The 10958-nt window shown below is 55.2% G+C and overlaps 3 protein-coding genes across 3 annotated transcripts; all 3 read right to left on the bottom strand.

Annotated features, from left to right (window-relative positions):
- Positions 1 to 67: 67 nt before the first annotated feature.
- Positions 68 to 1660, bottom strand: P884DRAFT_296006 (uncharacterized protein; the record flags this gene model as incomplete). Its single annotated transcript, XM_069444378.1, has 4 exons — positions 68 to 657; positions 758 to 1067; positions 1239 to 1475; positions 1610 to 1660. The coding sequence occupies 4 exons, from the start codon at positions 1658 to 1660 to the stop codon at positions 68 to 70; spliced, it is 1188 nt and encodes a 395-aa protein (XP_069301914.1).
- A 1346-nt stretch (positions 1661 to 3006) lies between these two features.
- Positions 3007 to 6410, bottom strand: P884DRAFT_253799 (tyrosyl-DNA phosphodiesterase-domain-containing protein). The gene is made up of 10 exons (XM_069440835.1): positions 6181 to 6410; positions 5219 to 6012; positions 4957 to 5139; positions 4715 to 4899; positions 4589 to 4626; positions 4446 to 4519; positions 4148 to 4360; positions 3875 to 4077; positions 3592 to 3648; positions 3007 to 3349 (listed from the first exon to the last, which is right to left on the bottom strand). Exons 2-10 carry the CDS (start codon positions 6008 to 6010, stop codon positions 3151 to 3153), a joined length of 1944 nt encoding a protein of 647 aa, XP_069301913.1. The 5' UTR covers positions 6011 to 6012; positions 6181 to 6410; the 3' UTR covers positions 3007 to 3150.
- Positions 6411 to 8073: 1663 nt separating this feature from the next.
- On the bottom strand, positions 8074 to 9372 carry P884DRAFT_296004 (uncharacterized protein; the record flags this gene model as incomplete). Its single annotated transcript, XM_069444377.1, has 1 exon — positions 8074 to 9372. One exon carries the CDS (start codon positions 9370 to 9372, stop codon positions 8074 to 8076), a length of 1299 nt encoding a protein of 432 aa, XP_069301912.1.
- Between the last annotated feature and the right edge of the window lie 1586 nt (positions 9373 to 10958).

Raw genomic sequence — 10958 nt, 5'->3', positions numbered from 1 at the left:
CATCCCGACACCAGAACAAAAAATAATAAAAAATAATAAAAATAAAAAAAGGAACCGCTTTTCTTCCTCACTCGCAGCACCAGTCCCACCATTTCTCCGTCGATCCCTCCCTCGGGGCCTCCTCGGCGCCCAGGAAGACGTCGCTCCTCACAGCCCCGCACAGGACAGCTGCCCGGGCGGCGGCCTCGCGCGCCGCGGCGCGCCCGTTGAGCGGGTGGCCCCGGAACTCTTGCTCCCGCTGTCGCCCTTGTCGTTGCCGTTGTTGCTGTCGGTCGCACACGGCCGGGGCGACCACCGCTCGAGACGAAAGCACGGTAGGTGCCGGAGCGGGAGCGGGAGCAGGAGCGGGAGCGGGAAAGGGCGGAGCTGCTGGCAGCGGGGACAGCTTCGGGGCGAAGGGGGCGGCGGCGGCGGCGGCGGTAGGGGAGGAGGGGGTGGTGTCGGAGGAGGCGGGACCCGACGCAACCGCGCCGGCGGCCGGCGAGGAGTCGACGTCGACGCCGCTGTCTGGGCTGATCTCGCGGACAGCCGTGGCGGCAGCGGCGGTCTGCCCTGGCTGCTGGTGCTGGTGTTGTTGCCGGTGCTGGGGACCCGGGGCCGCGTCGGACTGGAGGTACTGCCCGCGTACCACCCTGCGCGCCTTGTACCACAACTTCCCTGTCACACGACGTCAGTTGGGTTGTGCTACTACTGCTTACTTTGGCGGGGCACGGCGAGGTTTCCCGGGGCGTCCCCGGGGGGGGGGGTTGCTACTTACAGTCGGCAACCGAGCTCGTGCCGTCGTCGTCGGCCATGACGGCGGTGCGGGCGGCCTTGCGCGGCTGCGCGAAGAAGTCCGGGCTGAGCCCCCAGGCCACGAGTTGGGCGCCCAGGGGACTGGACCGGGGGCGGACGAGATTGCCGGTCAGGGCGTCAGCCAATGTGTAGTAGGCGACCAGCCCCCATTGCTGGCCGCCAATCTCGAGCTTGATGGCCTTTTTGACCAGGCCTCCCCTCTTGCTCCCCTCGCGGCCCACGTGGGCGTCGAGGAAGGCGTAAAGCTCCCCCCTTTTCTGCTCTTCGTCCTGCTATGGTCGAGAAGTCAGCGATTCATATCCTGGTTGGCGTTCCCACGGGAAGGCCCAACGAGCAATGCCCGTCGTGAAGCCAGCATAGGTCTGGTGCCACGCTCTGGAGATACAATCCTTTAAGAGAGAAAGAGAGAGAGAGAGAGAGGAGGGGAAGGAAAAAAAACCTACGAGCTCCTCCCTGGTCATGCAGTCGGCGGGGTCGGTGGCCAGCTCCCGGTAAATGTTGAACCCGTTCTTCAGGTTCCGGCCGTCCGACCACTTCCGCCCGTCCTTCCAGCGCTTATACTCGTCCCCGTGGACGAGCACGGCGCCGCTCCGCACCAGGGTTCGGGCATCCCCGTTGCAGCCCACGAGGCGTGGCAGTGTCCTAGCCACCGCCGCCGCCTCGACGAGGTACGCGGCGTCCTGTTCGACAGAATCAGTGTATTGCTCGCTACCAGGCAGTAAGTAGTCGGGTGACGGGGGGTCAAGGAGAGCCATTGGGTGCCGATGAAGGCGGCAAGGGGCGTCAAACGAAAGGAGAGCGAAGAGCGACTTACAATCGTGGTCGCCACGAACCCCGTGAAAGTCGGCCGGGGAGCAGCGTTCATGGTGTTGGAAGTCTTGACAGGTTTGAGTTAGCCGTGAACGACATACAGACAAGGGTAACGCAACAATGTCGCGTATGAGATGGCAAATGATAATGCCCGGAATATGGCCGGGCCTTGGAAGACAGAAGGGATGGGGTTCGAGAACGATAGGGCAGACCAGAAGAGATACCTCCTTACCTCTGAAGCGTTGATATGGAGCGATGCCTTTCTTAAGTTTAGATGGGAAGACAGGCCCCGGCGTGGACAGAACAGTCAGACAGTAAAAGAGAGCCAGAGGTATTGACCAAGAGCTGAGCAGGCCTCAAACTCTGGAGATGTCCACGATGCTAAAGTCAAGCGGGTGCCTTAGAGGGCGAGGCCGGGAACTATATACGTTACTCTGTCAACCTCGCGCACCCTTCTTGCATGAGTCCGGAACATGAGCCTACGCGTAAATGACCAAAGATTCGTAGGCGAAGCACCTCACGCACACCGCAGGAGGTCCATATATGCATCGCTCGGTGTAACAGAGAGTCAGACTCTTTCCTTCCTGTCTCCCTGACAGCTTTCATACATCAAAGGTAACGCATGTAGGCTCTCAATACCGCCCCCGTACCTCTCTCTCTCTCTCTCCGAGTCCGACCCCTGGGGAACTCAGAGATGGCTGTGGGAGAGCCGTCCCCTCCCCTTCCCCCTCCCCCGACCACCCCCTCCCCCAAAAACCAACAACGCCCAAAAGCAACCCCAGGTTTTAACCCACAACCCACAACCACCCCCCGGTTTTACAAGCGAACTATTTAGAACCACAACGGACAACACGGAAATCATCCGCGATCCTTGATCTACATGCAGTGCTGGTGTGGTCAGAAGAGCCGCACGCCATGCATAGGTTCTCCTCAACAGAGTTTTCCCCCCAGATAGCCGTCACGACGCGATCATCTGCTGTGCGCGGCCCCGAACCTGACTTTTCCCGGACACTCGACATTTGACGACAACCCCGGCACTTTTTCCGAGCTTAAAACTAGCATTCTTCCCGGAGTGTTATCTTCACCCAAAAAAAAAAAAAAAGCTACGCGATCTGGAAACCCATGAGTCCACTATCAAAGTCAATCCCCCCGGGACTAAGCAGTAATTACCTTTCCAAGAAACACATGGAATGTCTGATTTAGGTGCATTTTTTATTTTTGCCGCAGGGACATGCACTAGACGGTGCACTACTGGTCTACCATCAGGGAGTGGCCGGTTGTCACTTTGATGGATGAGGGCTGCAGGTGCCGCAGGTGCCGCATGTGCCGCATGTGCATGTTGTATCTGTGGATTCTTTGGGTCGAGTGGCGACGTCAAGATGCCTTTTGCACGCAGCGGATCCGTATGCAGGGTTTCCCGCTACGCTGAGCCCTTCAAAGGGGCAAGTAAACAACGATACGGATTAGGTTCTGCTGGGAACAAGAAACGACATTTTGGCCCAATTCCAAAGATTCTGGAACCCTGAGGTATCGGAACTAGGGTATTCACCCTTCCGCGTAGAACCAAGGCGTCCTGGCGTCCTTGTCCTTGGCCGTCATCCCCTCCCCTCCCTCCTCAGAGATGGCTCGCCCTGGCCACTCCATTGGGACCGGCAGGCACCCGTCAAATACGCCCAGGTTGTCACTGCCCGCACCGCTGCTTCCTTCCACCGTTCTATCGGTACACAGGAGGACACCGCATTCCCTGCGCGCGCGCGTATCGTTCCCCCACACCGGGACCATACATTGATTAGCCACTAACAGAGCTCCGTGGAAGAATTCTGTGTTGGGTTGGAGTCGAAGGGGGAGGTGGGGGTACGTTGCTGCAATGCAGGTCGCGGGGAGATGTGGGAGACATGGAAAAGAGAAGGAGAGTTTTGGGTGCAAAATTGAGGTGTGCGCGGACTGTGAAACGATTGTGCATTGGGGGAGGGCAAAGCCACGTACCAGTTGCGGCATGTGAGCTTGGGCTTGCCCGACGCGCGGTCCCTGGAGAGTCGGCCCCTGCATCGCTGGTCAGCTTGGACTCGATACCTCGGGGACATTGTGCCAGCAGTGGAGTTGCATTTGGGCGGGCCGGGGGGGAGAAGGCAATCTGCGAGGGATCGGTGGCGCTCTCAGGTCTTGGAGCGCAACGGACTGAGTGAGAGGGACACGCAACCCAGAGGCGCGACGCACGGTTCCAACACTGTTCCTCGCAGCCGGAGAAAGACTAAAGTCAGATACGTACCAGGCGCTCTCGGAGAGGTTGGCGCTGCCTACGTAGGCAAAACAGCGGCCGGACTGTTGAGCGGTGGGACTGCAGGGCCTAACGTAGAGGGCCTTGGTGTGCATGAGCACGCCCGGCCTGACCGACTTGCAGTCTCGTACGAGTTCCCGGGGAAACGTTGGGGCTTGCCACCACTTGGACAGCAGACAGATTGTTCCCGCGCCCTAGTTTCCAGACAGAGCGAGTTGTTAGCTTACGGGGGGATGCGCCGGTCAGCAAGCAAAGAAAACTAACGTCTTTTCCTCCCTTGCTCCGTAGAACCGTCTCGCGCGAGGGAAAGAATATCCGCATGTGTTCCTTAACCAAGGAAATTGCCCTGCTTGTAAACGCGTCACGATTTCTCTGACTCCCAGATGCCCGCTCCTCATACTCTCGAAGAGGATCGCCCAGGCAGGCGTAGTAGAGCGACGTAAGCAGGCCGTAGTTGACCGCCCCGAGAGACGCGCACTGGGTACTTGGTAAGTATGATTCAACACTGCATGACTGTCAAGCAGAGAAGCGAGTCGTGGAGTTGGGACAGGTCCGGACTCACCACAAGGTCCAGCTCGACGGGCTCTGAACGAGTGCCGACCAGGGCGTTAACTGACTGGCCAAGGCCGCAGTATCCTGTTGGCATGCTGTGTCAACCACGCCGTCTTGCATACGAAGGAATCATGGCCGATGGACTGATCTCACCTGTTCTCAAGGCATCGTCTCCGGTATGAGATCCCGGGCTGGGGAGGTGGTAGGTTAGCATTGCGCAGCCACGATGGGGGCGCGATTGGGGCTTCGGCGGCAGCGGCGGCAGCGGGTTTTTCTCACATTGTGTGCACAAATTCGTAACGACCGGCCTCGGTAAAGTCGTAGTTGCGTAAGCTGTCTACAAGCTTCTCATCGAGCCCTTGAGCGCGGAGAAAGTAGAAGAGCTGATCGGCGAACCGGTTGAGCTTCTGCGCCTCCCGTCCCTCCGCGGTTTCAAATTTCGGGAGGTCGAGAATAAACACCATCTGCCGCGCTGTCAGCATACTCGACACCGTAAGTTGCGGGACCGGAGAGAAGCCTACGTTTTCCATAGTCCCGGTCTCCCCCCAGTCAAACGACATTAAGTTCCCCGTAGGCACCACAATCCGCAGGTAGTTTTCGTACTTGAGCAGCATCAACTTGGAGTGCATCGAGCCAATGCCATGCATGGGCGGGAAGCAGAACCGGATCCTGTCGCGCGGCACGTTGGACCTCATCTCCTCTTTCTGTCCGCCTCACACCGTCAGTCAAACCCGCTCGTTTCGCCCGCCGGCCCAACCCCGGACAGAAGAGATGAACCCTTACCTGCGCTTCGTCGGCAGCAAACGCCACAAGGATCAGCTTGGTCCGCGCGATGTCGATCTTGGACAGCATCCACTCCTCATCCCACTGGTAAGAGCTCAGGACGGCGAGCTGGAGGTGCTGCTTCTGAAGAACTTCCTCGATCTTGATGTCGTCGCCTCGCCGGGGCTGGCCGTACGCCCAGGTCTTTTTGACAACTCCTCGGGGGAAGGGGAGGCCGGCAGATGCCGATGACCTTGACGGGTTCAGCGGTAGATCCGGTCTGGACGAGGGTGATGATGAGCCATGTCCTGTCAACTTCCTCCCCTCCAACGACGCCACTTCCCCCTTCTCTCCATCCGCTATCCTCGGCCGTTGCGCTGGTCTCGCAGCCGGCTGCCCGTCATCCCCAACCTGAGAAGATGCCTTCCTCTTGCTCAGCCTCGCCAGCCGCTCCTCCTCCATCTTCCTCCGATCCAGCCCCAGGGCGGAGAATACGGACACGGAAGTCGTCTGCTGCGCGGTTGACGCCGTCGCCGTCGCCGTCTCGTCCTTCTGCCGAGGCCCAGAACGGCCGACATCGCCGTGGGCCAAGATGACGACATCGTCATCGCCCTCCCCTGCACTGCCCTTGCCGGAATCGCCAGCGTGGCCGTCGTCGTCGTGCGTGAGATCAATCACCTGGTCCGTCCCGGGTCGACCGCGAGGCGACGAGGGTGGCTCCGGCTCCTTCCCCAGTGACAGGGCAATCGCAATCCGCAGTGCCTCATCCTCGTCCTCCCCACCGTTGATGTCAACGGCCCGACTGCCAGTCATGGCTGATGATAAGCCAGGCACCTAGCCCTGTAAGTGACTGTTCTCGTCTTGTTGTTACCCGACGACGGGATTGTCTATTTGTTGTTTGTTCCAGTAGTCGGTCGAGGAGAGATCAGGAAAATACAAGAGTGGAATTGATTAGCAAAAAAAAAAAAAAAATGAACTCCCACCGGAACAGGGTGATTTGGAATCAGTACCGAGCTGCGAATGGCGACCCGGTAGACAAAGCTCAATGGACCTCTAGCCCCAAACAAGGAAGGACCATTGCTGATGAAAGAGAGTCGTGATTGTCAGCGGAAGGTCACGTGATGATTCAGACAGAGAATGGTAATGTGTTTGAAAGATGATGGGAAAGGGAGAGGTTAGCGCTCGGAGCGGAAAGAACGGATGGGCTATGTTGTGAGGACGGTGCTGGGTCTGCTTTTGTGAGTGGTTGCGTTCGGAACTTGGGGGTTTCTAGGTTGTGGACTTGACAGACCCAAGCTCTGTCATCTCGCCTTCCGGAAACACTCGACACCTAAAAAGTACCACGCCCTGTAAGAGCCCTTCTACGACAGACTTGGAGGGAACCTTAACTTCTCAATTAGGAGGAATAGGCTATCGCTGGGGTTCACGCATCCGCAATAAAGCTCGAATCAAAAGTGCAGGAACCTGGAGGTGGGAGACATCATGTGTCTTTTCGGCCTGCAAAACTATCCCTAGTTATAGTTCTGTTAAACTTGTCGAAGGCCGACTCCACAATATCTGCCCCCCTATTTTTTTTTCTTTTCTGTTTCCTCTCTTCTTCTTCTTGTTGCACTTCACCGTTGATGATTCGAGCGGTGATGTGCCGGGCGATGCGGATCAAGGCCCGCAAAGTGTCCACCCTCTCCCTTCCTGCCAATATTCCACATATTGGCCACTCCTCCTTGCTGATTCCCAAGCCCCGTTCTGCGACTGAAGGTATGCTTGCTGAACAAGACCAACCCGTGGCCGACACAAAGAGCCGCGAAAGCGATTAAGTGCCTTGTATGCTTCACCATCTATTCCTCCCACCCACGCCCAAACCCACTCTGTCGCCGTGATACTTGCCTGGGAAATAGAAACCAGACCATGCGTACCGACCACTCACTGCGAGCCGAATTCCCGAAACCCAAACCTTTCCTAGCCCAGAAAGCTCCAGCGCCCGGCGGTAAACGGGGTATCCGATGTAGAAGAGACCAGTATGCTCCATGCATCCCTCAAATGAGTTCATGCCCGCTCCGAACAAAACATGTGGAAGGAAGAGATGACATAAACTCAAGAGATCATGGCTCGCCAACGTGGCAAAAAAAGCAAAAGAAAAGATGGATCCGATCTTCTCCCTCGCGGCCTCCGTGGTATCTTGGCCCCTGGTCTTTTCCCCTACCGCTTGACTCCCCCCGAACTTTTCACACCAAAACCGTCTCTCGCGAACGATCACCATAGTGTGTGTCCGCCTCTCTTAAAGTTCGGGGCCCATAGTCAATGTCGGGTGCGAATAGATGAAGGGGAGGGAAATGCCGCCGATCCGGGATAGAAGTAATCGATGGCGGGTATGACGGGAAAGTAAAACAAAAAAAGAAATAGAACAAAAGGGGAAAAAAAAGAACGAAAGAAAAGGAAGCAATGAACGTAACCGCCGCCATCCATCGCGCCGATGAATGATGCAATCGAGAAGCCGAGGAAATTTGCGCCCATGCCCTGTGCCCAGAAAACACAACACACAAAAACCTGACCGACCGATCGCGCCGTGGCACCGCCGCTCCCAGATGCTTCCGAAACCCTCGGTGAGTTCCCACCCAGCACTCGTAGAAGAAACCAACCAACCCCAACCATTCTAAACGCCCGGAAATAGAAGACGTAAATAATGCAAAAAAAAAAAAAAAACGAAGGACAAGAATAAAAAGGAGGAAAGGAGGCAAGGCTGATAAACATGATTCCAGATCCGATAGGGAGATCCCAATGACGAACTGACCCAGAGAAGGCTGCTCCAAATATGTTTTTCTTCCCAACCCCACTGTTGGCCAAGTAATACCGTCCACTGGCCAACTCCTCCATCCTGTTCAGGAGCTCTGATACTTAGTCGGCTGAGGTCCTGCCGGGGCCGGGCTGAGGTTCAGCTTCAGCATGCGCCGCAGGCTCTCCTCCATGTGTAAGATGTCGGCCGAACGACTCCCGTTCACAGCCGGAGAAGTCATAGAGGCCGGAGCCGAAGGTGCGATGACCGGGTGTTGAGTCCCCGTGGCAAAGGGAGGTGGCGTGTGGTAAGCGGCAGATGGAGGGGGCTGGGATCCCCCCGAGAAAGCAGGCAGGAAACCAGACGGGTGCGGAGGCTGGGGCCCTGACGAGAAAGGATGCGGCGGCGCATCAGTAGGCCCTTGCGGGGACGTCGCGGGCGCTTGAGAAGGCTGTTGCCCGCTCCGGATCGAGGGTATAGCCAGAAACTGCTTCAGCCGCTCGCTCATGTCTATTGCCGCCTGGTCCTGCAGTGGCGTGGGCTTCTGAGCGGCGTCGCCCTGCTTCTTGTTGGATATGGCCTCGCGAATACGTTCCTGGTAAGGCTTGGAGAGCGCCGGCCCAATCACCGTTTCGGGTGTGCCATCAAGCTCGCTGGCGGGGATGCCGGCGGATGAATTGCGCTGGGGCACAGGCCGGCGGGTGCCAGTACCAAACCGTCCGCTGGGGACAGTTCTGGGCTCCGCCGGAGAGCGTACATGAGAGGGAGGAGAAAGAGGAACCGGACGTTGCCCGAGAATGTTGGCAGAGCTTGCGCGGCGCGCCCGCTCTTTCTCAGCCCGGTCTGCACGGAAGAAGATATCAAGGGGTGACTCTTGCCGGGCATCATTTGCGGACAGCAGACGGTGCTGCGGTGTGGGGGCTGCCTCGGAATCGGTCGCAGGCGGCGAAGGCTCGCGACTGGCATGGTCTGTTTCCTGCACTGAGGGCGAGTCCAAGGCCTTGGACAGGAAGCTTGGGATCGGGAGGGAAGAGGGAGCCGGGGACGCGTGGAATGTCGCGCCGGCAAAAGCGGCTGTAGCAATTGGCTTGGATGTTGTTGAGTGCGGAGGTGTTGTCCGCCCTTGCTTGCCAGGCCCCGGCGTCGAGACCTGCTTGACCCGTCCCTTGTTCCCGTTCCGCGGTTTAGATTTGCCTTGATTCGGCTGCGATGACGGTGCCGGGCTGTTTGAGGCGGACTTCCTGGGCGTGAAAGGCCCCGCGATCTCGAGTGGGAATGTGGCTTCGCTCGGCATGTCGTTCTCTGAGGCGTACGTCTTGCGAGCGGGCGAGTTCACAGGCCGCATGGGGCGTCGCCGAGCTGGCGTGCTCTTTTTGGGTGGCAGCTGTGCTGTTTGTTGTTCCATGGTTGCGCAAGCAGTTCTGAGTTGTTCGTGCGAAACCTAAAAACGTGCTGGCCAAGCCGGGAAAGAAGGACTCCCCCGCGTTGATGAGATGGAATGAATGTCAGTCGACGATCTGTTTGCTTGCCCTGGGCGGGGCAACGAGTCAGTCAGTGATTGGAGAAAATGCTGGGGAAGAGGCAGGCGAGAACCGACAAACTGCCGCAAAGCGACGTACTGCAATGGTGAACGGTTAAGAGACGGAAATAACGTGGTATTACTGAAATGGTACAAGATGTATTCTGTTTATCAATGCTTGCTCGGTGCATGTTGGTTTGGTACTCGACTTTCTCAAGGAGGGTGGGGAGAAGCTGACCTGTCTGCATCACTGCGTGTGCGATGGAGGCTGGGCGGCGCTGTCCTCCCTGCACTATGGATTACTTGGTGTTACCCGGTGGTTAGTGCTGACTAATTAGTTCAGTACTACCACCTGTCTCCCGACAGGTGGGGCCAAAACCCCCGGACATACCAATATTGCCAGACACATCACCACCAAATTTCCTATACTTTCGTGTCTATACAAAAGGTGCCATCAAGTTCAATTACCCTCGCAACAGTAGCCTCAAATAGCTATAAATAGTCTAATTATAAACTAGGTTCTAAAAAGCTCAAAAACGTAGTAAAATTCAATTCTATCTGGTTATAATTAGTTAAACAATTAGTCATATAACTCGCCTTCGTCTCCCTCTCCCTCTATATTATACTCCTTATCCTTATCGCTCTTAATCGTAGTAATGCCTTCTCTTTTAGCCTCCTAGCGATAGTTATTATCTTCTGTCCCTAGTGTTACTATCCCTAGTATAGCTATTACTAACTTACAGGTATATTACTTCTTAAACCTCCTAATATCCTTAATAATAGCTATATATAGTGACTCCTTCTTGACCCTAGATAGAGATAGTGACTTGGTATCCTCCTCTTACTTATCTTTACTATCTATAAAGTCAAATCTATTATCGTTACTATCGTTAATTAACATTATAGATATATTACTAATCTATATCCTAGGACGCTTAGGGGATAGGAGTTTAACTTCTAATAACGGCTTCTTTGCTAACCAAGGGATTAGGACTTCCTTTCTATCTCCTAAGTTGAAAAACGCTAATGGCTAATGCTCCTTTGGTAGAACCTAAAGAGGGTAGTTATTATTAAGAGGAAGATAGTCGTTCTTATTAGTCTTTTCTAGGAATTTAGTAAAGGTTACTATATAAAGGTAATACCTATTAGTACTAGGAATCTTGTTTTTAGGGCGCTTCTTCTAGACTTTATATTCCTCCTTGTAATCCTATTTAATCTGCTTAATAGTAATATAGGTAGCTTTTTAGCTAGTATCTTAAATAGCCTTAGTATTCTTCTAAGCCTAGATCTCCTAAACCTAATAAATATACTAAATAGTTATACTTGTTATAACCTCTCCTATTAGCTTGATAAGTTAGTCTCGTATTTTCTTAGTAAATAGTATAACTAGATAGGCTCTCTTATCCTTTATAAAGTTCTTAAGATATTTATATATTAGCTAACCCTTATTAATTATTAATATAATATCCCGA

The sequence above is a fragment of the Thermothelomyces heterothallicus genome (assembly GCF_042370625.1).
Source record: "Thermothelomyces heterothallicus CBS 202.75 unplaced genomic scaffold P884_scaffold_1, whole genome shotgun sequence".
NCBI classification, from domain to species: domain Eukaryota; kingdom Fungi; phylum Ascomycota; class Sordariomycetes; order Sordariales; family Chaetomiaceae; genus Thermothelomyces; species Thermothelomyces heterothallicus.
Note: the sequence above shows the minus strand (reverse complement) of the source record. Positions and strands in the feature narration are given on the sequence as shown.

Excerpts from the sequence above, each read along its gene's own strand:
- P884DRAFT_253799 (XM_069440835.1), bottom strand. The coding sequence starts at position 6,010 with ATGACTGGCAGTCGGGCCGTTGACATCAACGGTGGGGAGGACGAGGAT. Across the intron at positions 4,361-4,445 it reads CCGTCGAGCTGGACCTTGTG|TGCGCGTCTCTCGGGGCGGT; the intron begins GTGAGTCCGGAC and ends CCAAGTACCCAG. Across the intron at positions 3,350-3,591 it reads AAGCTCACATGCCGCAACTG|GGAATGCGGTGTCCTCCTGT; the intron begins GTACGTGGCTTT and ends GCGCGCGCGCAG.